General features: G+C 51.4%; 1 protein-coding gene across 4 annotated transcripts in view; it reads right to left on the bottom strand.

Annotated features, from left to right (window-relative positions):
- Positions 1 to 687: 687 nt before the first annotated feature.
- SETX (senataxin) overlaps positions 688 to 27,103 on the bottom strand; it is a 54,970-nt gene continuing 28,554 nt past the window's right edge. For 3 of the 4 annotated variants that reach the window (XM_054584188.1, XM_054584187.1, XM_054584190.1), the window contains 15 exons: positions 26,627 to 26,800; positions 24,463 to 24,695; positions 23,166 to 23,333; positions 22,469 to 22,619; positions 17,532 to 17,633; positions 17,216 to 17,331; positions 15,448 to 15,519; positions 13,643 to 13,792; positions 12,717 to 12,824; positions 10,537 to 10,724; positions 9,907 to 9,999; positions 7,735 to 7,899; positions 6,486 to 6,587; positions 5,428 to 5,515; positions 688 to 2,119 (listed from right to left, as the gene is read on the bottom strand). In XM_054584188.1, coding sequence (XP_054440163.1) covers positions 1,385 to 2,119; positions 5,428 to 5,515; positions 6,486 to 6,587; positions 7,735 to 7,899; positions 9,907 to 9,999; positions 10,537 to 10,724; positions 12,717 to 12,824; positions 13,643 to 13,792; positions 15,448 to 15,519; positions 17,216 to 17,331; positions 17,532 to 17,633; positions 22,469 to 22,619; positions 23,166 to 23,333; positions 24,463 to 24,695; positions 26,627 to 26,800 — 2,645 coding nt within the window. In that variant the 3' untranslated portion in view covers positions 688 to 1,384. The remainder of the gene's footprint in view (positions 2,120 to 5,427; positions 5,516 to 6,485; positions 6,588 to 7,734; positions 7,900 to 9,906; positions 10,000 to 10,536; positions 10,725 to 12,716; positions 12,825 to 13,642; positions 13,793 to 15,447; positions 15,520 to 17,215; positions 17,332 to 17,531; positions 17,634 to 22,468; positions 22,620 to 23,165; positions 23,334 to 24,462; positions 24,696 to 26,626; positions 26,801 to 27,103) is intronic. The other variant, XM_054584189.1, reaches the window with a different exon arrangement.

Here is a 27,103-nt window from a genome sequence, read left to right as displayed (position 1 = left end):
TTTCCTAGCCCGCCTGCTAGAGCAGCAGAGCGGTGGCGCTGACGGCCCTCGCTGCAAGTTTCGTCCTGCCCCCCCACAAGCTTGCAGCGTTTTTAGATTCTACGTGGCCACCACTCCAAGTGTCTGCTTAAGGCAGCGTTCTACCAGGACAGCAGGAAAGTAATCTTCAAGGAGCAATGAGATTTCCTGCCCAAGGCACCTGCGAGCAGCTCAGCCCTTGACGGTGGCCCGCCCGCCCTCCGAGGCTCGGCCAAGGACGACTCTCCCCAGCAACGGGAACCGTGCTCCCTGCGTGACGGGCGTGCCCCTCTGGACACCAAGAGGGGACACAGGTCATGGGAAAGCACAGCGTTTAAGACCTGTGGCAACCAAACACTGCTTTTTAAAGAGCTTAGTAACTTACTTCAGTAGAAATTTCTCATTCACACAAAGCCCTTTTTGCTTAAAATTTTCAAACGGGCTCTTCGCCCCCCGGGGCTGGCTTCCTGCCTATGATCAGCTGGTCCGGAGCGCCCGCCCCTCCCCCCACCGCCCCGTCCGGCTGCAGCACCTGCCAGCCGTCACTCACGGGTGTGGAACACTGGCCTTGAGATTCGGCCCCCGTCCCTTGCCCGTCTCTCACACCCCCCACTCACTACAGCCACTCTGTGCCACAAAGGCCCAGCCCCTCTTGCCGGATACGCCGCGCCCCCACGCGTTTCCACAGGCTGAGGTAGTTTCCGAAGACACAGGAAATGCCGGCTCTCCCCCTGGCTCTCAACTCCGAGGATGGCCGCCCCCTTGCAGCCTTCCGCTGGAGCAGGGTGTCTCCCCCCTGCCTACGGCAGCCGCCCGGCCCGCCTCGCCCGGGACCCCCAGGCTGCCTGCGACCAGGTCCCTCAGGAAGACACGGCCCGACCTGTCAGAGACCCGTCTCACAAGGGCTCCGAGGACCTGCCCTCTTCCTGAGTTTCCTTCTGTTTCAAAAAGAACGTTGGTTCTGGTGAAAACGATCAACATTTTAGGCAGGGGGAAGAAAAGCGGCCTACTACATTAAATTTTAAAAGACTTTTGCTATTTGCTATACAAATATACATTTCAACTTTTGTAACACCCACTCGGGTCCAACCTAACCTTTTCAAAGGAAAACAAGATGAACATTTCAAGCCTGCGGCCTCAGGGGCTTCGTGGCTGATGTGCACACGCCCTCTGGGAGGGTTTGCAACCCACAAAAAAGCGCTGAAGGTGGCCGCAGGCTCAGGGTCAGGCCAGCTCTCCCCAACCCCAACAGCACACTCTCTCCTCTAAGGGAACAAGTCTCCTCGGGACAGTCCCACTGGCCGGCAGGGGGAGGGCGCCGGAGGCCTGCAGCGGCGCCTGGGGCCCACCCGCGGCAACGGCTGCACTACAGCTTCCTTCTCTTTGCGCTGCTGTCCTCCTTCTCCCACCTCCTGCTGTCCCGGCCAGAGTTCCTCCTGGTGTGGTGGCTCACAGGGCTGGGCATCTCCCGGTCCCGGTCCCTGGAAGCTCTGCTGTCCCTTCGGTAGCTGGGCTCCCGTTCCCGGTCACACACACTTTTACGTGCGGCATCAGCGCTGGCAGCTGGAGGGTCCCATGGCACATGCGGCCTGTGGCTGCTCCCTGAGGCTGAGGACCACTCCCCGGTGGCGCCCAGAGCCTGGGGGCTCACAGGGCAGCTCGGCTCGCCCAAGGGAGGCGTGGCTCCGTGATGCTGGGGGCTCAAGGGCTCTGGATCCCTTAGGCATCTCCCTTGGGCTTCAGAGCTCAGGCCCAACCTCTTAAGCAGTCGTGGGTCCCGAAGCTGGTCCTTCCCAGGAGGCCTCTCAGGGTCCTTTGCAGCAACAGTAACAGCAGCTTCCTTAGGGTCAGGGGCTGTGGGGTAGAGGAAAGACGCAAACAACGCCTTGATGATTTCACTGTCTGGCTTGCTGCTGGGTGAGCCGCCCTGGGGGCTGAACCCCTCCAGGGCTAGCAAAGGCGGGTGGGTCAGGCTTCGCTGCAGCGTGGGCTTCAGTTTCAGGATCTTCATTGCATCGTGTTTATAGTTTTTGTCGCAGGTCTTGATGATGGCACCACGCCTCTGTGCGTCCTGAATCAGGTGGTTCCAGTGCTGATTGTCCTTGAAATCAAAAGGAAGGAGAGTTACACCCCAATATTCACTCACTTGCTCAGGAAGCATGGGGGTGCAGCTTTGTTTCTGGACAAAGAAAGCCGCAGGCTTTCACGAACAGATTCTCCAGAACCCATTACTTGTCAGACAAGGCTGCAAAGAAAAGCCATTGGCACGCGGCCGGATGAGGCCCCAAAGAGAGAGGTCATCACAGGCGAGGGACAGCGACCGTGTGCAGCCCTGCACCTGGGAAGCAACCTCACGGAGCTATTTCAGTATCACCTAATTAAATGAAATACAAACAAGAATTCAGTGGTACCAGCCACATTTCAAGTGCTCGGCGTGACCAGAGATCCGTGTACTGGACAGTGCGGAGAACCTACCTCCGTCACCCCAGGAGACCCCTCAGAGTGGCAGATCCAGTCTCACCTTTCTCTTGGCCAGGCTAATGACATCAGAACAGGGAGACTTTGGCTTCAGGAAGCCCTAATTTTTGAGTGCCTATGACTATTCTAGAAAATGGTCCATAGCTTTCACTGAATTCCCAAAGGCTGCCCAAACTCCAAAGGGCGGAACCATCTTACATCTTAATCCACTGAAACCCCACCCCCAGGACATGTACCGGGCCGCCTCCGGCCCCTTTCCTACAGGAGCTGAGGCGACACAAGCGCCTCCGAGGACAGAACCCCCGCCCTGCCCTGACGGCACGTCTCTCCTCTCCTCCCTGCAGTAGCATCCTCAGCAGTTAAGTAGAGGACAGAGGGGGCCTGAGGGAGAAAGACAGACACAGGCTGGAAGAGGGAGGGAGAGAGGAAGGGGCCCGCTGCCCTGAGCCCCGTAGGCCAGCCAGGAGGCGGGCGGTGCGGGGTCACCGCATACGTGGTGTCCACTCGGCGGGACCAGGTCACTGGACTTCTCTGAGCTGGCTCCTCACCTGTAAATAGCAGTGTTTTACGGGACTGGTTCTAAATGCTCACCGCTTCACACTGCCCCGGCTCTGACCCCGTGCGCGGGCTCCTGGAGGAGGATCTGGGGCCAAGCCCCGATGACCCCCGGACTCTCAGGCCACCACCAACTGCACAGGGAGCGCATCCCGGCTCTCGCCTCAAGGCCTGTCCAAGGAGACCTCCTGCTCAGGCAGGATGTCCCAGCCCCAGACCCTGGAGGATGGAGGCAGGGGTTGGAAGCGAGCCCCGGAGGCCGCGGCGGCCGACCCTGCTGACGGCGCGGCAGTGTGCGCACAGGTAAGCACACGCGCCCTGGGCGGGCAGGTGATGAGTGTCCGATACTGAAAGTGAGTTACTTCTAGGGATGTCTGAACCTACTCACTTTATTTGTATTTTTTATGTACCAGCACGAGTGATGTGATAAAAACCTGTCTAAATTAAGTCTAAAACAGTTCCTTCAATAAATGTGAAAGAAAGTTTTAGGTGAAAATCAAGCGTTCTGTCAGAGTTTAATAGCAGCACACCAGACGGTGCACGTCGTAACAGACGGTGTCCTGGGCTGGATCGACAACGGTGCCCAGGCGGGCTCCACGCAGCTCCTGTGAGCTCGAAAGGAAGTCACGCACATCAAGCGCACCTGACAGGCCCCGGGGCGCAGCACCAGGCTCCGGGGCTGCATCTCCTCCTCGCACCTGGGAAAGCTCCAGCGAGTCCCACCCCGTAGCTGAGGCACGGGCCTTCATCACTGATTCCATTTCCATAAGGGAAACTGAGCTAAAGAACAATAACAACTAAAAAGCAGCCCCAAGGGCAACAACAGTTGGAACGCCCAAATGATAAATTGGCCGTGAAGATAATGTCGCAGCAGGAGGTCAGTGGTCTTCAAATTTGTGCAAGTGTGACCCTGGGGCTCAAAAAAGACTTTCGAAGGGGGGGTTGGGGTGTAAGACGCTGTGCAAGAATCAGTTTCCAAACTCAGCCTCCTGTGTCCTCGTGGGCTCCCCCGCCCTCCACTCCGTCCTTCTCGACCCCGGCGGTGCACGTCCACCCCAAGAGAAACCGCCTGGGCGCCCAATGAAGGGGGCAGCACAGACCCGGCTGCCCATGCGAGCCCCTTTAGCATGGGCGCCGCTCAGAGACACAGCTCTAACGACACTTCTCAGGTTTAAACATTATCAAAATCCAGCTGCGTAAAAAGAGTAATTGCAATAAATTATTCAGTTGACAGTAAATCGTTTAACATTCAGATCCTCATGGTCACAGGAAATTATTTTTTAAAAAGCCTTTTACCTGAGGGTAACTACAGATTTCACAGGAATTTGCAAAAAAAAAAAAAAGTACAGAGCAGTTCTGTGCGCCCTTCACACTTCACATAGAGAGCTATGGAAAAACTTTAACTTTCAATTTGTATATAAATTTGTGTGGCAGAGAAGCAACAGTGAGAACAGGATTTTTAACTATAAAAATGTATAACACCACTAAATTTTATCCTCAACAAGAATGAATGGAAATTCAATGTGGAAGAGCAGAAAAGACAACACTAATCTCTATCCTATCGCATGCACTTAAGAGTGATGTATTAGATTTATTTCTAAAAGCTTCATTGTAAAATGTCAGTATTTGTAATACATTAGAAACAAAGCCTCTGGAAATACTTAAAATGGGAGGTACACAGCCTTGAAAAATTATTTCAAGGGGGTACACAAACAACAGTTGAAGACCCCAGAGTTGGTAAGAGTTGAAAGAGAAAGACTGTGTTTGAGCGCCCTCTGGTGGTGCTAACAAAAAAATGGGGAAATCTCTCCCAAGGTAACTCATGACTCAGAAAAATTAGAAAAAGGAAAGTTATTACCCCTAATAAGACAAGTAGCAAATATGTCTTTAACTACTTGTGAAGTCAGCAAATCACGCTGCCTGTCTTTCTACCAAACCCACCCCACTGACGCCTTCCCAAGAGGAGCACCTGCGCCCTGTTCCGGATGCGCAGGAGCAGAAAGAAACACAAGCACACGCTTGTGCCCCTCACTGGTGTCAAGCCAGGCCAACAACAGCCACGTTTAGTAGTTCCAATATGCCACACATCGTTTCAAGAATCCTCGAATGAAGATACAATTTTTTTTTAACAGGTCATCTTGAGAGGATGCGGTGGCCACCTGGGCCCGGGGCTGAGCCAGGTGAGTGGCCTCCGCGACAAAAGCTGCCGGGAACAGCTGCTGGGGGACAGATAGCTGGGAAGAGGCTCCTTATTTCATGTCTCCTTGGATCCCTGACACCATTTCCACGCTGAGGGACAATAAAAACTAACCTCAGCCCACTACCAGCGACAACAGGTCAACTCCCGAGTTCCCTGGTCACCAAAGCTGCACCTACCATCAAGGTCCTCAGATGTCCGAGGATGAAGAGGCTGTACTTGGCTCGTGTGATGGCTACATTCAATCTCTGCAAACTCGCCAGAAACCTAGGCAATGCAAAAAAAAAAAAAAAAAAAAAAAAAAAAGTTACTTCTTTCTCCACAGTGACTTAGTGGTTTCAGTGTGGGGGAGACACAGGCAGCTTTTAGCCGGTTTCCTGCGGGTGCCGCAGCCCCGTGGAGCCACAGTGCCTTCTCACTCTTCTTCCCAACACAGGGCTCCTGGCACAGACGCAGCGCCCACTGGGGAGAGCAAGCACAGCCCCCAGCACTTCCCTGCAAAGGGGCCCCCTGTCTGTCCATTTCCTGTTCTCACTTGAATGAGACGCTGGAAATGTTGACAGTAGGACTTCTAAGCCTGAAAGGCATCTTAAACTATCAGACTAGATCAATTAGCCTTACATTTAAATTGAGCGCACTGCAATACTGTGGAACTACTGCAGAAACGAATGTAACAGAGAAGAGAGCTCAGGAACGACAGAACTGGCGCACAGCACAGGTGAAACACCCAACTCGCTGGGAAGGAACGGCCTGTGGACAAGCCGCTCCCGAAACAACCGCCCCCACAGGCCTGTGCAGACTGCCTCCAGGCAGGGGCGGGGGCAACTTCAATTTCTGTTTTCTGTAAGAGCAATTACATTTTTACAACCTGTAAATTTTATCGCTACTCACGGTCCTGGAGGAAAAAACCTCAGGACGGCGAGATTCGAGGGAGCTTCCTGTCCCCCGCTACATACCCGCTGCAGCCCCTTGGCCTCTGCAAGTGCGCCGGCCGCAGTGATGGTGGCAAACTCGGCCAAAGCAGAAAACATCCTGGGGGGCGGGGCGGGCACGGCAAGACACACCCCCTGGGAGAGGAGCGGGCCCCTGCCACCACACTTGACCCAGTGATGTATTTACTCTTACTCAATAAAAGAACAGATCCACACTGTGTCATGGGTTAATATACAAGGTGTCCATCAGGACAGGCAGAACCAACAATGGATTAATTTCACAACTTGAAAAATCAATGACTCACCCGATAGAGCCTTGCATGGTGTTCGCTCTGACACACGTAACAATAATACAATCTTTCTGACGACCCTGAAATGCATCCACAGTATCTACCTCTGCTGGCCTACTTAGGAAAGAAAAACGTTTATGGGAAAAATACTCATTAAACACACACATTCACACAGTAGTAGCATTCAGAAACTTTTTCATGATACCTGTATTACGGAAATACAGTTCACATAACACAAAACTCACCGTTTTTAAGTACAGTCCCTATGTTGTGCAACCATCTTCTCTAATTTCACATTTCCGTCCCCCAAAAGAGAAACCCTGCCTCAATCCCCCTCCCCCAGGCCCAGGCGACCACGACTCTCTCGATCCCTCTGGGGCCTGCGACACCGAGCACCGCGGAGGCACGGAGCCACCCAGCACGCGCGGCCTCTGTGCCTGGCTCCTCTCCCTCGGCGCATCTGCGAGGCTCACCCACGCTGGCGCAGGCGTCAGAGCCCCCGTTCTTTTGTGACCGAGTGTCTGTGCAGGTGCACTGAAATGCACTCACCCACTGACAAAACCTGTTGCAGTGTGTGATTACTAATTCTCTCTTTACTTTTTATAGGTCTGTTCAAATTTTCTCTTTTCTAGAGTCAATTTTGGTAGTTTGTGTTTCTAGGTTAAGGAACTTCTGAGTTAATGGATTTCCAATATTTAATTTTTAATTTTACTGTTGAGGTAAAAAGAAGACAAAAACATGATCTTCACCTGCTACATAAAGACACTAAAAGGGTTAACCAGGGGTGCCCAACCTGTGGCCCGGGGGTCATGTGCAGCCCAACACAAAATCATGAATTTCCTTAAAACACTGAAATTCTGGGGGGATTACAGGTCGCAATGCATTTACTATGTGTCCCAAGACAACAACTCTTCTTCCAGCGTGGCCCAGAGACACCAAGAGGTTGGACACCCTGGGTTAAGTCATTTATTCCAAGTGAAAATGCGACTTCGCAAGTCTCCCTGGAATTGGAATTGAGGCTAACAAGTCGCGGAACTAAATAAAGGGAACAGCCCGGGGAGCTCCAGGGTCAGTCCCTTGTCAGGTCCGCCTGCCACAGGCCGGGCTCCGCCCGCAGGGCTGCAAGCGCCCGTCCGCACCCCGCGGGCCGACCGCACGCTGCCGCCTGAAACCGCGCCCCATGTTGCCTTCCCTCCCAGCCCCTCTTTCTCCTCTTTAGTTCAACTTAAAAACTGAAAATATCTATAAAATAGAGATGCCTCACCCTTTTCCATCAAATTCTTTGTCCAACTCCTTCTGAATCATCATCTTCTGAGCCTTGTAATGGGTTATGATGCCGACGTTCCGGAAAGTAACGTCCTTTCTTTTTTCTTTAAGAAGTTTAATCAATTCTATGACCACTTTTATTTCTTGAACATTTACATACGAGCTAAATGAGGTGGACAAAGGAACACATTAAAACCAATAGCAGTCTGATTGCTACCTTAAGTTCCATTCTGTTTCCATTACAGTAAAGGAAAGCAGGTAAGTTTTATTATAACTCACTCGGCAGGGACTCAAAAAGGCAGATATGCTGACCCTTAATATTGTACATGTGAATAAATACAAAAACAAGTGGCTGGTGAAACAAAGTTGTAAGAGAAGAAAGTTTTAAGTTAACTGAGGTTTAGGTACCAATTTCTTGACACTTGTTAAACATCTGTTAAACAAGAATGACGATAATAACAAAAACGTAATAAAGAATATATAAACAATAAAGGTTTGCTATCTTCCATACACTGAGAAAAGTGCTTTAGATATATATTTTTTTTATTAAAAGAGTTTATTTATTTTTAGAGAGGGGAAGGCGGGGAGAGAAACATAAATGTGTGGACGCCTCTTGAGAGTCCCCTTCTGGGGACCTGGGTCTGCAACCCAGGCCTGTGCCCAGACTGGGACTCGAACAAGAGACCCTTTGGTCCGCAGGCCGGCACTCAATCCACCGAGCCACACCAGCCAGGGCCGATGTATTATCTTTTTTTTTTTTTTTTTTAATCCTGACCTGAGGATGTTTTATTGATTTTAGAGACAGAGGAAAACAAGGAAGGGAGAGAAACATCCATGTGAGAGAGACAGGAGACAGACATAGATAGGTTGTCTTCTGCACGTGCTCCAACTAGTGATCGAACATGCAACCCAGGCATGAGACGTGTCCGGGGATGGAACCCGCCACCTTTCGGCGCGCGGCACAGCCGTCTAACCAGCCGAGCCCCAGCCCAGGCGGGTGCATTCTCTCTTCAACACCCCACCACTGGCTGCATGAGTCGCGCACCACCCAAGCAAGGGGATGCCACGCACGCAGACACCCAGGACGCGGCCCCGAGATGAATGATGGGGGTCCCACGGCGGCCCCGCCTCCGCTGTCCTCCTTGCTGGCCTCCCCCTGCACTCCCAACGTGTGTCCCAAACAGCACCCCCCACCCCGCCCCACACCACAGGGGACATGGGGGGGCACAGCGGCAGTGGCGGGCGGTGGGTGCCGCACTGCTCCTGAGGCCGCCGCGTCTCACCTCAAGAGCCTTCGATGTCCAGCAGCCCAACGTCAAACGTACTGCACAGACGACCCAGCTAACGTGCTGTCTCTTCCATCCTTAAAACTTTTATTCTGCTCAGTCACCTCCTACGTCACCATCCCTCTGGTGACCCCCCGTCCCTGTAATGCTTATGGAGCTCGGCTCTCCATCCTCTGCTCCTGCCCCATCCCACAGCCCCTCTGGCCCTGCACACCGGCTGGCTGCCTCGCCTCTCCGTGTCTCTAACGTCCCCGCCTTCAGGGACTGCTCTCCGATCCTCCCTGAGGACACGGCCCGCTCTGCAGCTCTCAGGACACAGAGGAGTCTGCAGTCCCTCCGACGTCATCGTGTCATCGCACACAGGTGGTGCCCGCACCTGTGCTGGCAGAGGCAGCCCCGCCCCCCGCGGCCTCTCGGCTGCTCGCGCAGCGGAAGCCCGGGCTCCTCTAGGCGTTTCCACACTAGCAGGCCCCCCCCCCCGCTCCGTCGCTCACAGACCGCCTGACAAGGCCATACATGGAAAGCACCATCCACGCTGTCTCACAGCCCCCGGCCAGCTCAACCTGTATCGATCCTTCACAACACTTAACCCAACGGGCATAACCGATCACCCTGGCGGACACCAATCGGACCACAATAACCTCGCTGCAAGCTATGGCCTCGCCCGGATCTGCTCAAGTGCCCACGCCCCACGGGAGGTGCTGCAATCCACGCTAGCCAAAGATTAGTTTATCTTTAAAAAAGGAAATACTATTAACAATTTGGCTCAAAAAAAGTGTGCCATCATTAGAGAGATGTGTAGAGACAGTGTTTTGTATATATAAACAAACAAAAACACTAACAACCCCGAGGCCGCTCTGGGGAGTGAAAATAAGAGAACTCACTCGTTATCGCGTCTTTCCAAGCCGTCTCCGACGTCGAACACGAGGTAGGGCTGAAACGGCCACTCCGACGAGCACCGGATGGTCTCGGTCACTCTGCAAACAACAGGCACCATTCAGAACAGAAGTCGGGTCACATGAGAAAGATTTTTACCCTTATTACCATCCTCCTTGGAGAGGACGGAGCTGGGGGAAATGAGTGCAGAAGGAGGACCTTCTTTTACTGCCATGTGCTTTACTGGAAGGTACAGAACGAACCTTATGCTAGTGCTAGGGAGGATGAGTGGTGTAAGTAAAACATAATTACAATTGGAAAGTTACTCATAATACAGGAAGTTAAAAAAAGCTAGCCATGGAGTCCTAACATACAGAATACTATGATTTTCTTTCTGACTTAAAAAAATGTTACCAGTGACTATTTCTGGGTAGTATAAACACTGGTAGTTTTCCACCCTTCTTTTTATGCTTATCAACATTATCTGTAATCACCATGACTTGTATAATTAGAGAAAATTATTAAATCTTTGATTTACGCTTTTTATGACAAGACTTAAGAACAGAGTAAACGGCTCTCCTTTCTAAGCAGCTAACCCTGTCCATGAAACCAGCTGATGAGCGATGTGTGCGCCCCACCTGTTGGTTTTCAGGCTCCTGCTGTACACGTAATTGGAGGGGAAGAGGCAGATGTCGGGGTGCATCCTGTACTGGACGGTCAGCTGCAGCACGGGCAGCCTGCCGCTCACGTTGTGCTCCACGTTCTCCTCCAGCAGCTTGCAGAAGCGGGCCATCATCGACTGGTCGTAGCCGTACTCCTGCGCCTTCTGGAAGGGGGAGGATAAAGCGGTCACCTCTGAGGACCCGCCTGTTACGAGGGTCCCACGGTTACAGAAACCATTGCGGAGCTTTAATCTGTACGTGGCGAGGGTCAGGGACCAGCACCAACAACCAGCCATCAGAGAAAGATGACATTTCTGTTCCTGGCCCTTGAAAAGCCACGTAGCTTGACCATAAAAGTTGAGGTATTTTCTCTTCCTTCAAAAAACCCACACACCATTTATGAAAAAGATGGGACCTTGCGAATGACCGGAGGCCACGGTGACACTAACAGAGATCACCTGACTTAATGAAATACGCACACAAAAAAAGTAACAGATTTTAACAATTATTTCTGGGGCATGTTCTCAACAAACAGAAATGTTCAATGTCATTGTAAACAAGCCCTTTCAAAGCTTCCTCCCTCTCAGCCGATTTCATGCCCCCAAGGGCGGATTGCAGCCTGCAACCCGAAGGTTGCCCGATGAACCAGGAAACGGGACTGGGGCCGCATCTGCGCCTTGGGACTGACTCTCCAACGGCAGCCTCCAGCCTAGGAGCAGGGCTCCGCAAGCCCTGCCGCGTGCCCTCGGGGCACAGACGCTCTGAGAGAAAGAGACGGGCTCCTCCGTGGAGGCGGGACACAGAATAGGTCACTTACGCGTGTGATTTTTACTAAATACAATCAGTATCAGTAGACACTTGACAAGTTCATTTACACCCCCCCCCCCCCCCAAAAAGTTTATTCACGTTAGCCTAAGTCTCATTTTGAATCTTCCCTGTGGGAAAGAAAAAGGACTTATATGAGGTAACACACCTACTTCTAGAAAAAGGCTGAGTGCCCCTACAAGAGGACAGAGACTGGTACCTTCTGACAGGGGAAGGCTCTCCTGTCTGTTCACTGCCTGGGAAGAAATCAACTTGTCACGAGGCCGAAGCCAACACGTGCGCAAACACAACCCTGACGGCCGGCCACCCGACACCCGCAGACCGGGACATGTGGCTGGCTGTCACCCACTGGGAGGGGAGCTCCGGGAGGACAGGGACTGCAGCCTGCTCCCTGCGTTGTCCCCGCAGCACCTGGGCTGGTGCGTGAGCAAGGCGGGCACGGCAGAGGAAGGGGACGTGGGAGCGCGTCAGCGCCCGGCAAACCCGTTCAAGCGCTCACTGAGCCCCTCGCAGTTACCGCCCTGGAGAGGGGCTTAGGCAGCTAACTTTGTACTCACTTTCTGAACTTTTCTCAATAAGCCTTTATTATTTTTGCAATCAGAAAGAAGCCCAAATGGGTTTTTCTCATTTTTGCAGTTTTTAATCTGCCACCGCAGCGGGCAGGCGAGTGAGGCCCCTCAGCAGCCGTCTTCCTTCCACGGGGCAGCCCTTCGGGAGCTCGGCCGGCCCCTCTCGGGAACGCATGGGGCCCCCTCTCGGAGGCACAGCCCCACACCCCACGGCTGGGAGCCAGCGCCAGTGGGCCCGGAGACACATGGGGCGGCCTGGAGGCCGGCGCCTCCGTTCCCAAGGGCATGCGGGCCCCAGGGCCCGGCCTCGGGGACTGGGGAGGTACACCAGGGTGGTTTCTCTTTATGACGTTTTCCTCAAGTTTGCACACATGTAAATACAAATCAGTAGGTTCTGATTCTTTCCCTTGCTTTTAAACTTTTTCATTTCATTACTGTTTTGGTGTTTGTTATGAAAAAAGAGAGGACCCCTAAAACAGCGTCGCAGGGCCTGTCCCAGAGGAGAAGCCCAGGCCCACGGGACAGGGTCTCGCCAAGTCTCCCCGTCTCTGGCGCTGCCGTGCAGCCGTGCGCACGCACACACAGAGGGGCATTCTCAGAGACGCGGACTATTAAGACTCAAACCGCGATTCTCCTTTCCCAGCCATTCCCACACTTCTCCCCGCAGGTAAGAGACAACGACCCAACAAAGATGCCCCTTCCCCCAAAAAATGCCAGAGGGGCCCCTTCCACACTGAGGCAACTGGAGCGCGAGGCACTCACCACGGAGATGACCGTGGGGGGCAGCTGCTTTGGGTCTCCCACGAGGACCAGCTTGTTGCAGCGGTGGATGAGGGGGGTGAGGGTTTCCACTTCGCAAGCCTGCCCAGCCTGGGGAACAAAGCACAGGGCGGGGAAACGGTCTTAGCCTTCTCTGCTTTTTCTTAGCTGTGCACCGTCCGCCTGACTCACGAAGGCCCTAGCCATTCAGAGAAGGGCCACTTTCTCCTTCTGCACCAAATACAAAAAATAAGGATTTTCTTTGGAGAAACAAAGAACTCTTCAATTAAAAAAAACAAACACACGTATTTTGACGTCAGCCACCACTCAAGTGTCACTGACACTTGGCAGTCAGCCACAGGCCAGAGGGCCACAGACTGCCCCAGGCTTGTGTCCCTCGTCCCTGCCGGAGCTGCATGTTTCTACCTATCCCACGTCCCTCCTTGGTCCTCAGGAGGCCTTCTGATTGCAAGACTTGGCGTTCCTCCCGCCAAGCTGTGTCCCTCCATCACTTCCTCACACCCACCTCTGGACTCTTTAACTGGGTGACTATGGGACCTTGGGTCCCCTGTACCTAATACATGCTTGCTCACAGAATGAACTAGGAAAATTCTGTGGCTCAGAGCTATCCAAAGTTATATTAAAAACACTTCAAAAGGTGAACTGAGATACCGCAAGCAGCAGCTCAGACAGTCCTTGGGAGGGGCTTTGCAAGGAACGATCACGCATCCCCATGAGTAAGGCCGCAGTACTGGACAGGCAATTCTGACCGGGGGGAGTCGTTAGCAGCCTATGTCAACATGAGAGAATACGCGTGTCATGGCAGGTAAACTCAGAAGCAAAGACCGCCATGTTAGCACCCTAACAGCCCGCTTGTCTGAGACCCCTCACGGCACCAGTCAAGGCTGGACCACAGACTGCTGGCTGACCTCGTCGACGATGACGCAGCTGAAGGGGACCCCTCCTTGCCCCCGGAAGGCAGACTCGAGCAGCAAGCCGCCGCTCGTGCTTAGGGTGCAGCAGATGATGTGGGACTCCAGGATGATGATGCTCTGAGTTTTCTGTGGGCGTCCTTGAACCTGGAACAAGCAAAGGGTCGTTACTGTTCAACTGTCCAAAATTCTTGACTACAGTAGGCCTGCCTTTACTGGAAAACACCCAGCTTTTTTATATGACACAATAACGTTCAGTAAATATAAGGGGAGACCCTCAATCTACAAAAATAGCGGAAGCATTCAAGATAATCAGGAACCACCAGAAAAAAATACTGCTCTAGTCTGCAGTAGTCTAAGCTTAGAATCAGCTTTACATACACAAAGAAAAATTTATCCGGGGCCTGATTTTGTCAAAGTCAGTAACAACTCTTACAGCCAGAGATGTACGTGGGCAGGTATCAGAATAAGCAGAGACTAAGTAATTCTACTGAGCTGTGAGACAGCTGTCTGAGGAGAGCGCAGGTCGGAACTAAGCTGGAACGTATGCTTCCGTTTGTTTTTAAGACATGCGGACATTCTCCCTTTCCTGAAGGCTGGCAGCAAGCCGCCGCCGTACGACTGCTGAGCGCTGTCCTCCCGCGCGGGCCCACAGCCGTGGCTGGCCTCTGTCCCCGCCGCACGCAGCTCACCCTGTACAACGCGGGGCTCCGGGGCGCCAACCCCGCCGCGCAGCTGAAAACCCTGCACAACTCGGTCCGCCCGCCCTCCGCATACGGGGATTCCCACCTCGGACCGCAATCACAGCTGCAGCGCGGTGGAGCCAGACAGCACAGATGATGCCTCACACTGCCGGCCGCCCAGTGTCAGGCGCAGCCCGCCCGTTTCGCTCCAGAGCGCAGCAGGGACCCGTCCCTGCACTGCTCACACCCAGCCCTAGCCTCCGAGGCTTGCACGTGGGCTCCAGGCGGAAGGTGGCGGCTGTGGCCCCCCAGGGCTCCCGTGCTGACGCTCTGCCACCTGTCTCCTCTCAGCCATCAGCGGGGAAAGAGCCAAGCACCATGGCCACCAAACAGGGTGATGCACAGCGAAAACCACGCTACCTGTAAACACGAACTTCATCCTTCAACTTGGGAAGACAGAGTCTGGGCTCAGTTTAAAATTAAAAAAAAAAGTTTTCCACCTGATTTTAACTTAAACTGCTAATGAAAATATGCATTGAATTCAACTGTATTCATTGAGCCACACAGAGAAGGCTGACAATACATTCAGGAGAAAACGCTGGCAACACCGCTGGCTGGTGGTCTGTGCTCTCCCTGGCCCCCAAGTGAAATGTTGTATTTGAAGGAGCCCAGTACAGAGCTCCCACTGTCACTGTAAGTGAATTCAGACACGTGTTCCTTTCCTTCTTTCTAGCAGGGAAATACCCACAAACCTGTGTTCAGTAACTGTTCATCTGGCTATAATTATCATCATTGATTTTGCAGTTGCAGGGGAGGGAAATAGAGAACCTAATAAGAGGTTTTTTTAATACGTAACAGGACCTAGGAAAGGAAAAGCTATTATCCACTTATTTTTTAGAAATCTCAGGTGGTGGTAAGAATTCATTATTAGGCTCAATAAACAAATGCAAATATATATGTAATTATACCACTGGCTCCACTTTTGTATTTGTTTCAAATTTCACATAAAAACTTTAAAAATGTAATTGATAAAAGCCTACTGGTTGTCTAACTATGTCATAATTACAAATCGAAAAAAAAAATAAACCCAGAAAAAGGCTATATAGCTAAACTACTTACCTCTTTAATTTTAGAAGCAAGTTCCTGCCTCTCTTTGGAAACGTGGGCAATTCTTTCATCTAATTCTTGCCTCTGGAAAAAATTAGAATGCCACCATTAAAATTAAATAAGCATTTTAAAATGCTTTCCAATGGACTGCTTCACTTCCAAAGGGTGAGCCTACACTCAATCTACAACAAAAGTATTCATCAGTTTTCCTCTTTACAACTAAGGTCCCGATATTCTTCTGCATCACCGCCTGTCTGGGGTCGAGCTCAGCTATGCCGCGGCAGGGTCACCTCCACGTCCGTCCGTGTGGCCCAGCAGCCTGCAGACCTTCACAGACACCAGCCCCTCCCCTCAGCGCACGCCCACGGCAGGGCCCAGTCACGGCCAACACCAGTTCCTGGGAGGGCTTCTCCGGCAGCCCCGGGACGAGCAGTCTCGCGTGCCGCCCCGCCGTGCTGTGCCCCCCTAGATAAGGCCTAGATAAGGCTGGCCGATCCAGCCTTAGCCCGGGAGCCCCGACACACTCCACCCTTGGGCCCTGACAGAGGCATGTGCCCCCTGCAGCCTCCCTCTGTCTGCACTCGGCCTTGACCTCTCGTGTGGCCCCTCAGGGCGAGCCCTGCGCTTCCTCCAGGACCCGTGAGTAATAAGCTTCTCTATTTCAGTTTCCCTCCCGGTCTGTTGCTGCCCCGCGCTCACTGGCCGGCACCCTGTGTTGCACTCAGCAGTCCCTGGGAATCTGATACATTCTTCACGTCCCTTAGGTCCAGTGCGTGGCATTGTGAGCCACTTCTGAGCACCCTGACCCTTGGGTTGCCATTCCACTCCTTTCTCTGTGTTTCAAATCAGGCCATCAGTCACACCGCAGTCACCTCTGGCCACAGTGACAGGCCTGTAATATGGTCCCTTACAAGCAGGGACCAGAGCCGCCTGCACAACAGGGACTAGCCCACCTTCTCCCTGGAGCGGATGCACAGCGGACCGGAGGGGCTCGCTCTACCTGCGGACCTTCTGAGCTGGGCGGTGGAGCCAGAGACGCTGGCGCCGTCTCCTCCAGGAGAGGTGGCTGACACGCAGACATGCCTGGCTGGAGTTAACCCGTTCCTAGTTGTCCCATGTCTAGACATAAGTGAATTCCCTCCTGTCTAACTTGATTTGAGTTTCTTCAACTTGTAACCTAAAGATACCTAACGAATTCAGCACAGCTCTAACAGAAGGCAGGCAACAGTGAACTGCAGCCTGTAGGCCCATTCAACTCATCGCCTGTCCATGTAAATAAAGTTTTATTGGAACACAGCCACGCCCCTTGGTTTATGTTATCTCCTGTTGCTTCTGTGCTACCACAGAAGAGATGAGTCCTCGAAACGGAGACCTGTAAAGTCTAAACCATTTCCTATCTTGACCTTTTCAAAAATAAACTTGTGAAACCCCAACGTAAGGCACACCACATTTGTATACATTTTTATCGACAAATTATGCTATTCCACGGTAAAAAATGGAATCAAATACTCATCTAGTTGGTGCACCTATGATATATTAAAAAACATTAACCAGCCCTGCTTTGCGTGGGTCAGTGGGTTGAGTGCCAGCCTGTGAACCAAAAGGTCGCCAGGTCGATTCCCAGTCAGGGTACATGCTGGGTTGCAGGCCAGGTCCCCAGTAGGGGGCGTGTCAGAGGCAACTGATAGATGTTTCTCTTCCCTCTTTCCCCTTCCCTCCCCTTCTCTCTAAAAATAAATACCATCTTTAAAAAAAATTAACCAAAAAATGTTTAAGATACCTGCATTTCCCTCCCACCTCGGCATAAAGCACGCTGGCGGGAAAGTTCATCTAGCTGACGGTCTAGGTATTCCTTCCTTCTATGCATCTCCTGAACATAAGACGGTAAATCTTTTTCTAAAAAAAAAAGAAAAGAAAAGAAAAGATAAAGAATTATGCCAATTTTAACACGTACACATATGCGTAACAACAATATTTCAACTAGTTCCCAAAGTCAGATCATCTGCGGGATCCCCACAACATGTCAAACGCCCACAGCGCTACCCACGGTACAAATGGAATGGAGCTGCATCGGCGTGAGCCGTGTCCGCACTCACTCATTCTGTGGTTGACTTGGTTGTCCAAGCTGAACTTCAGGACCTCATTGTTAATAGACTTTTCTGGACCCAGACGTACTAAATTGATATCTCCACAGTTTCCTGTTGATAAAAACCACACTCATGAGATTGATAAGGACACTGCCAACCTCTGTCCATCATAACAGCTATTGCTAAGCAGGTGCCCGAATGGTCAGAGAAAAGGGCCGACGCGAACCATAGTCACTAGACATGTGGAACCTTCACACACGTGATCTCAGAGCTTCTTCCTAACAGCCCTGTACAGCGAGAATTCAGCATTCCTGCCCCCTGGCAACAGCTGGCACGGTCATATATACACACTGCCCTGCGGAGACGAGGTTCTATTTACTAATCTTTCTCAAATTAAGTTTTTTACAACATTTCCATGGTTAAATACATTTGAAAAATGGTGAGTTAAAGCAGATTTCTTACCCACAGGGTGTTTAAAAAATATATAAAGACTTATATATTTACACACATTTGAATTTCTAAAACAATTTTATTTGAGCATCAATCCTTTCCTGCAGAATACTCAGAACAAAGGTTTTGAAAACTCTGTTCCACATCACATTCTACTTTATGAACTAGAAATGCCCCCAAATTGTAACAGACATCCTTTAAATTACAGGGCAAGTTCATAAGAAGATAAAACAAATTCTAGGAACCAAAAATGAAGAGAAAGCTGAAAACCAGAGTTGAAAGCCCAGAGCCGCTGCGGCTTCCCCGGGGGTGAGAGGTGAGAAATGGTTGCTGTCCCTGCGTTCGGATGTTTTTAAATTTACATTCTAATGCAGAGACTTAAAAATCTTTAGTTTTGCAGTTTGACCAATGTTTACACTGGCAAAAGTGCTACTCCAATCAAGATACACCAGTTTTATAAGGCAGGCTCGGATTTCAGGGACAGCTTAAAAGCAACAGGACCTGTCCTGGCTTAGCTGGGAAAAACTCCTCTTCTGGGACTTTCCAACCACAGGCTCGTGCCACATGCAAATTTAGAGGCTTAATATACAATACAAAGGTGGCTCTCAGAAATAAAGTAGAGATTTTAAAAATGAGAATACAAGGAGCAACTTTATACTGATATATTTGAAAACCTAAGATACAGTGAAATTCTTCTTGAACATGTGAATTAGCAAAAGTCACTCAAATCCAGAAAACGTGAACAGAGCCTTAAACATTAAAGACATTTAGACAGTGGATAAAAGCTTACCCCTCTGTCAAACAGAAAAATGAAACACTAAAAACTAATTAACCTTCAAGGAAGAGATAATGTGTCTTATAAAAAACATTCCAAAGGAAAATAATAATCCCCCCAACTCCATTTTTAAAGTTCATGTAACTTCAATACAACTAGAAAAAAATATGACAAAGAAAAATTACCGGCTGGCCTCATTTATGAATAGTAATTTTAAAGATTCTAAATAAAGCATCAGTAATCCAAGCATGTGTTTAAAAAAACAGTAATACAAGACCAAGTTGGCGTTAAGAATCAAAGCTATTTTATCATTAAGAAAGTGATAATTTACCACTTTAACGGATTAAAGAAAAACTTCACTACCATTTCAATGAATGCAAAAAACCCCTAAAATGTCATCAAATTCCACACCCACTTATGACAGAAATCGGAGGAAGGGAACTAACCCAGTGACGGGCTCATCGCGGGAGCCCAGACACACATGTCCCACTTCACGGTGAGGCCCCACTTCCTCCCAGGACACCCAGCGCCATGGGAGCCGTGAAAACAAGTGGAAATGACACACTGAGAGAAGGAAAAAGCTCTTTACTGACAGAAGCCCTTTACTCTCTAAGAAATAGAAGAAAAAACCCACCCCACCCACCTGGCTTGCCCGGGCGCTGTGGGCCCTGCCGCCTGGTCAGCGTGCACAGGGACAGGGCCCGCCCACCGGCCAGGGAAGGCCCATGAGCGCGGCACCCTGCCCGCTACCCGGGCAAGGCTCTGGGCCAGGTCCACTGGCACGACCACTTTCCGAAAGAACTCGGCACTGCCTAGAAAACTGAAGACACACAGGGCTCTCGCCCCAAGATTTTCGCTCTAGGTACACATGCAGCAGACCAGTGACCTGCACCGGAAGTAGAAAGTACACCTCACCCACCAGCAATAAAAGAGGTTTTACAAGACAACTTACCATCACTGCCTACCCTCCGATCTTTTCCGCCCTGCCTTCCCTTGTTTAAACACGCTGGTTCTGGTCGCCTAAACTGACTACGCCAACCACTGACGATGGTCCCAAGCAGCTGTCTGAAAAGCGCTGCCCTGGAGCGCAGCGGGAGACCCAGAGGCCCGAGTGGGGCCCTGGAGCTGGCGTCCTCCCTGTGCGCTCCCTCTGCCCAGAGGCCGCAACACGGCAGAACCCCTGACGGGCCGAGGAGAGCGCTTCGGCACCTGCACTGGAGAACAGCGCAGCCTGAGGGAACATCCACTGCAATGAAGTTTGAAGTAACAAAAAATGTGAGAGAGGCTTCAAGTCAAGATGTCGGCGTAGACGGACGTGGCTCACCTCCTTGCACAACCATGACAAAATTACAACTAAACCAGAGAACCACCATCACTCAGATCTGCCAGAAATTGAGTTGAATGGAAGCCTGACAACTATGGAATTAGAGAAACCACACCCATCCAGACTGGCAGGAGGGGCGCAGACACAGAACAGGCTGGTCCCACACCCACGTGTGGTGGATAAAAATTCGGGAGGGACATCTGGGGAGTGAGGACTCCCAGCCCCACACCAGAGCCCCCAGCCCAGGGTTCCCTGCCAGGAAGAGAAGCCCCACAACTTCTGGCTGCAAAAGCCAGCGGGACGGAAGAAACTTCAGGAGCCCCAAGCTGAAAGAACCCACACACAGACTTCGTCAGACTCACTCCCTCTGAGCTCCAGCGCTGGGGTGGCAGCTTGAAAGGCCCCAGTGGTGCACAGGGAAAAACCGAAGTGGCCGGCATCAAGGTCAGCAGGGGCCATTGTCCCTTTTCTAAACCCTTCGCCCACAGAGCCTGCAAGCTGGTGCTCTATCTGAGGCTCCATCAACATGGCTAACACTGTCTGACCCACCTGGGAGATCCCCAGAGACTCCGCCCCACCCAACTTACAGGCCCACCCGAGCTGCTTCTCCATAGGAATGGCGGGTTTGGCTCATCCTGCACAACTTCCTAAATCCTCTCAAACAAGCAGCAGCCGGCCTCGGGGAGCCCCAGGCCCGGCACCAGCAGCAGCCAGGCCAGGTTCACAGCTTGGCTCCCCCTGTGAATCTCCAAGCCCAGCCCAAGGAGCAGCCCTCTCCGGTTGCTTTACAGCGCAGGCGGGGTGGCCCCGGGCAAACACAGGTGGGGGCCGACCTTGGCCTGCACCACCCAGGAAACCCCAGGGCCAGTGCCCACAGGGAAAGCCCCCGAGGCGGCCAATACGCATGCCTGCGCCCATGGAGGGGCATCCAGGGAACCGCAGACGTACCAGTGGCTGGGAAAGCTGTGAAATGACAGTGCCTTGAGTCTCAAGCCAGTGAATATTCTCTACAGGTAACACCCATGTGGTGGGAAGAAAAACGTGGTGACCGCTCACAATAAAGACGGTGTGTCCTGGCTTCTGCCGTGGCTGGGTGGGGCCCTGCGAGAAGGTTCTGGCCAAAAGGGACTCAGCAGAGGTGCTACTGGCAGAATCTAGGAACTTCCCTGAAAACGAGGCTAGGACGTTTCCTGTGCCCTCTCCCCACCTCCCCCACGGGCCACTGCTGCTGGGCGCGCGACAGCGGGAGTGGACGCAGCCGTCTACGACTGGGAGGCGCACTCTGGGAGGAGGCCGCAGAGCGGACGGCAGGACAGAGGGAGCCCGGGCCTCCGGGCTCACCCTGGCACCAGTCCTGACCTGTCCATCTCTGCTCTGAGTCCGAAGGAAACAAACTTCTGTCAGAGTCAAGCCGCTGTGTTCGGAGTCACTCACATTTGCAGCCAAATCGAACCCTAACTGACAAAAGGCACTGCCAGGTAACCTCTTCCAGAAAAACAGCATTTGGTCAGAAAGACAAGACCTATGAGCCTGAAAAAAACAGCCTAACACAGAGCCCTAACCACACCACTCAAAGGGGGCGTGGTGAGAAAGAGCGCTAAGTAAACAGGAATTCTTCATCGCCACGCAGCGTCCTGAACAGCCTGTGGTCTGCCCTCCGCCCGGGCCAGCTGGGCTGCAAAAGCAGCCCCGGGGGCACTGTCTGCCCTGCTCTGCAGCCTCTCCTCCCATGACGCGTGCACAGACAGCTATCTGACACTTAGCCCGCGGGGTCCGTCTGAGAACTGCCGACACAGCAAGCGCGGCTCTGGCTTCGTGGTCACTGAATGTCTGCTGAGCCCCAGGCGCGGTCTCACACAGGGACACGGGGGACATGGCCATGAGTGAGTCAGTAACTCCGGCCCCCAGCCCTTGGGAGCAGCCCCCTCCCGGATGTGCTGAGCCAGCTCTTCCGGAGAGAAACGGGTGCTGGCACCCCTGCCCTCACACCCCTCCCTGGCTTGTCTCAAAGTGCTCTTCAGGCTTCCCCTAGAACCCACTTCCTCTGAAAGCGCCCCCACCCTCACGCGGCGGCGCCAAGGGCCCCTCAGAGGTGTCTGTCAGCACCACACCTGGCTCCCGCCCGGAGAGCCGACAGCCACACTCCGCGCCCGCCCCGCCCCCTTCCTCCTGAGACCCTCGCCCTCGGCAGCCACCCTGCGTAAACGCCCTCGTGCGTCACCGTGCCTGCCATGCAGGAACCACTCAGTGACATTTCACGAATGAGCCACTAAGGACAGAGGGGCCACAGACTTATGGACGAGTGAGAGCCAGATCTGGCTTGCTCTTTGTCACTCAAAGCTGCCCACACTAAACACCAGAAACAAAACAGATGAGAGGTCCACCTGAACACCATACCCATAGGGTTCTTCTTGTCTTTACACCTTTCTTTGAATTCGAGGATAATTTTTTTCATCAGCTCATCCACGGCTGCGTTGGAAGGCGCACACACGAGCACGCGGTTCTGCTTGATCTTCGCGTTGGAGTTTTCATCCAAGTGCCCCCTCCTCTGGTTCCACAATTTGCCACATGCACCAGACAGACAAAAAATACCAATGAGCTCTATTAGGTCATTCTATCCTTTTTCTTATTTCTATACATGTTAAGTCCCCCTTACAAAGAGTTAAAAACACATAAAAGCACCTACACCTCACAGCAATAGGAAAACTACTCTGGAATAAAGCGTCAGCCCAGCTTCTCTGTGCCTTACCTTCCTAGTCGCTTATTTCATTTGGCTTACCCAATCCAACCATAACTCACCTGCCCCGGGAGATACTCAAGGTAAGTTTCCTGGCAGACGTGGCCTGTAATGAAGCCAGCAGACCGCCATCTGGCCTTCAGGATGAGTTTCACCCAAGACGGCATTTTCTGCCCTTTGACCTTCTTAGAACCTCCTCTCCCTCTGCTCCCCCATCTCTGATGAAACTCCACACGATATCAGAAAGACATACAGATGTGAAGGAAGAGATGCGCCAGGGCGCATTTGCACGTCGGTTAATGCAAGCGCGGCGGCAGCACTGCCCAGCCACAGTGCTCACCCGCCCGCCGTCCCTACCTCCGTCAGCAGGCGGTACAGGAGGCCAACGATCGTTTTCGATTTCCCCGTTCCGGGCGGCCCGTGAATGAGACAGATCTTGGCCACCGCCGGGGAGTGCTTCACCATGGCGTATGCGGTTTCTATCGCTTTCTTCTGGTCTTCATTGAAATCTCTTAAGTAGGCAGTCTGCACAAAAGACAAGCGTGAGCATGGACGAGACCCCAAAGGGACCCACCCTTTACCTCAAAACTGCTTTCACTGCTAGAAAGAAAGGCACTTAGGAATGTCTGCAGGCTTCAGCCCAGCAACAAATACAATGACTGTATTTTCACTTGTGATTCTTATCAAGATGACAACGGCAGCCCTGACTGGTGTGGCTCGGTTGGCTGGAGAGTTGTCTCGTAAACCGAAAGGTCACCTGTTCGATCCCCAGTCAGGGCACATGCCTGGGTTATGGGTTCAGTCCCCAGCTGGGAGCGTGTGAGAGGCAACCAACTGATCAATGTTTCTCACATCAGTATTTCTCTTCCTCTTCCTCTTTCTCCTTCCCCTCCTCTCTCTCTAAAAATATATAAAATCTTGGGGAAATAAAAGATGATTACAATAAACTGTTGTATTCTGCGCTATTTCTTCTTTGGTTCCTCTCATTTTAGTCAATTCTCTCCTTACACCGTAAAAACAAGTGACACAGTGCAAAGAGCATGGGTTTGGGGTCAGATCTGAGTCTAAACGTCATTTTCACTCACAAGCTGGGTCTCCTAAACCCCTCAGCAATCTTAGCCCCAGTCTTTGTTACCCTTCAACCTGGGACACCTAAGGGTGAGAACTGACCGAGATGAAGCACACAAAAGCCCCCAGCACACGGCAGGCGCTCAAAAATGTCACTTTCCTTTGGCCTTTCTCTGTGTTAACTTCCTGGAATTTACATGTATGTACCTCTTCCAGTGAGATACATGTTAACACACAATGTCAACTTCACCTTCATACTTGCAACCGTACCACTGGGTTCTCCTACTCGTGAATTTTCGTCACCTAACGACACTTAGGCAGGGCGCTCCCCTGACATGTCACGCGGCTCTTCAGGCACACCTCCCGTGTTTCCTGCGCTCTCCCCTCTTCCCAAGGCGCGCTGTCTAACCCGACGCACGCTCAGCAATCTGAAGACCACCGAGCCCCGACCAGCACCCGTGTGTGCACACGGTGCACGTGTGTTGCAGGCACACAGGAACACGCAGCAGATAAACAGGACCTGAAGCCTTAACATCCTGACAGGACATTTTCTGACTTTCCCAGTTACCATGTAACCATCACTCACGATTCTCTCAGATGTTGTAGTCAGTAAATCTTTTGTGCAGAAGTCCATGGGGTTTGGATTCAGAATAGCTCTGGCCAGCTGGTTCCGACCATTCAACAAAGCCATGGCTTTCAATTTCCTTTGTGTAGTAACCAGAGAACTGATTACAATACATTTTACAAATTCATTTAGACTGACTGGCAAATCCTCTTGAGTCTGGATGCAAAGGAAGCATTCGTATTTCCCATTACGCACTAGCATCAAGAAAAAGAAAAGGCAATTTCAGTTACCAGTGAGTAACAGTGTCCAGTTCAACAGGTTATTCAGAAATTATAGTCTATGACGTATGCCTCTCTATGATGTGCGATTTAAATAACTCGGGCCATCAGCCCTTCTTGAAGGCTTCCTAGGAGCCAGGCCAAGTCTGGATCCTCCAGAGGCTTCTCTTCTCAGAAGGGAAAGGCAGACAGCCCATGTCAGCTGGGGACAAGTGCTCTGCAGGAAGCAGAAAGGGGACGAGCGGAGTCAGGGAGGGATTGCTGTAGGCAGGAGTCAGGGAAGGTCTTCCCGATCAGGGGGCATCAGAACAGACTCTTGCAAAAAGGCCACTCAGGGGCTCCTGCAGTCACCCAGGTAAACGTCAGTGGTAGGATGGACCAGGACGTAGTAGCCACGGTGGGCCTGGGTTCAGGATACATTGCAAAGGAAGAGCCGAAAGGCTTGCTGATGGACAGATGTGGGGCGTGAGAAAGTAAGATCAAGGGTGACTCCCAGGTGTTTGGCCTGAGCAACAGGAAGAGTGGCCCTACTAACTAAGATGGGAAAAACTATAAGGACTAGCAGATGTCTGGCAGAGACTCAAGTATTCCTTTATTGGATGAGGTCTGAACTACAGAGATTTCTGATGGTTAGGTCTAGGAGTTCAGGGAAGGAGAATACCTTAGAAATATAAATATGGCAAATGCCAGATCATTTGCAAGAGTGAGAAGCACTTACATATGTTCCTGTTGCTGCTCTGCTAAATGCATCCTACACAAGAAGCTGAGCTCTGATTGCACTTACAGTAATGCAGCCTGAGGCTGAACTTTAAGAAGCTTAGTTGCTGTTTTTAAAATATAACACAAAAAGGCAAAGAAATAAGGAAATCATGTTCTCCTCACATCACTGGGACTAAGAAAGCAGCCATGTCAAAAAGGCAGCTTGGCAGAGAATAAAGAACGGGTACCTGGCCACAAGGCTGGCCTGCCGCCGAATGCTGAGGATGGCCTCGGCTGTGGTACTGAACGTCCCTGAGCCTTGGTTCCCTGACGAGCAGGAACAGATAACTCTTCCTGCTTTGCAGGGCTCTGGGGAGGACGGTCACTGGGACGGGAAGGACGAGGCGCACAGCGGGTGCTCGCTGACACTGCTTCTGCTACGCTGCCCTCGGGGGAGCAGTCCCTGCGACCCAATGGGGACAGCAAATCCCTCACGTTGCCTCCCAATTAGTTATATGTCCGTCTTTGCATTAATAATGAGCCACAAAACCAAGGTTGAAATGTTATGTAAGATATAATATATCTTACAGGTTGTCTGTTTCATAATAAACACGACAGATGAAAAAATGTATACAAGGAGAGGACATTACAAAAGACAGCTTTTAAATTACAAGCTTAGAGCAATAAATACTGGACCTTCTCCCGATGAGCCTAGAAAAACTGTTAATGCAGGCCTCTGAGGCAAGCAATCGACCTGGCAGTGCGGCCCGATAAGTAAGCGTACAGTCGACCCTTGGACGACGCAGGGTTAGGGGCGCCCACCCCGCCTCCTCGCACCATCAAAAATCCATGTACTCCACAAAACTTCTGACTCCCCAAAACTTAACTATTAGTGGTCTACTGTTAATCAAAACCTTACTGGTAATGTAGTCAATGAACATGTATTTTGAATGCTGTATGTATTTACACTGTATTCTTACAATAACATAAGCTGGAGAAAAGATACTGTTACTATGAAAATCGTAAGGAAAATACATTTTCAGTATTTATTGAACAAAAATCTGCATATAAGCGGACCTGCACAGTTGAGGCCCATGTTATTCAAGGGCCAACTAGAGCAAACACATGGCCGACAAAGGACAATTGAGAGAGAGACTAAAGATAAGCTTATAGTCGACAGACTCCTCACCCACATCCCATGTACTCACGGACTGAAGTGCGGCGGAACTTATGAACGTAAGCACAGTGATAGTCACGGGGGCCCTGGACGGGGCTCCCCTCGACATCTCTCTTCTCTCCGCTCTGTCTTTCAGGAACCAGAAACACCAGATCATTCTCCTTCGGGTGAAGCTGTTTAGATAGTTCACAGTCCTCAAGAGAAACTACAGAACAGTAACAAGTCAGCATTTATCTTAACAGCATTATTTTAAGGAAGGTTAACTGAGAGGACCTAAACCCTCTGCCAAGTCCCCGTACGTAGAAAGTGCTGGTAATTCACACACACTTCAAAACGGGTAGTCTAAAAATACTAATTATACAGAACCACCACATTATTCTTAAAAACTGCTAAAAAGGCAAAACAGATGAAAACATAATATTCAGAAGTAACTGATATATTTCCTTTCCTTGACATTTTAGTTTTTAGCCAAAACATTTTCTCTTTTGTTCTCCACTTTCAAAAATCC

The sequence above is a fragment of the Pteronotus mesoamericanus genome, unplaced genomic scaffold, assembly GCF_021234165.1.
Source record: "Pteronotus mesoamericanus isolate MK-2021 breed Mesoamerican mustached bat unplaced genomic scaffold, CSHL_Meso_final contig_78, whole genome shotgun sequence".
Classification (NCBI taxonomy): Eukaryota; Metazoa; Chordata; class Mammalia; order Chiroptera; family Mormoopidae; genus Pteronotus; species Pteronotus mesoamericanus.
The sequence above is the reverse complement of the archived record's forward strand: the minus strand, read 5'-3'. Positions and strand labels throughout refer to the sequence as shown.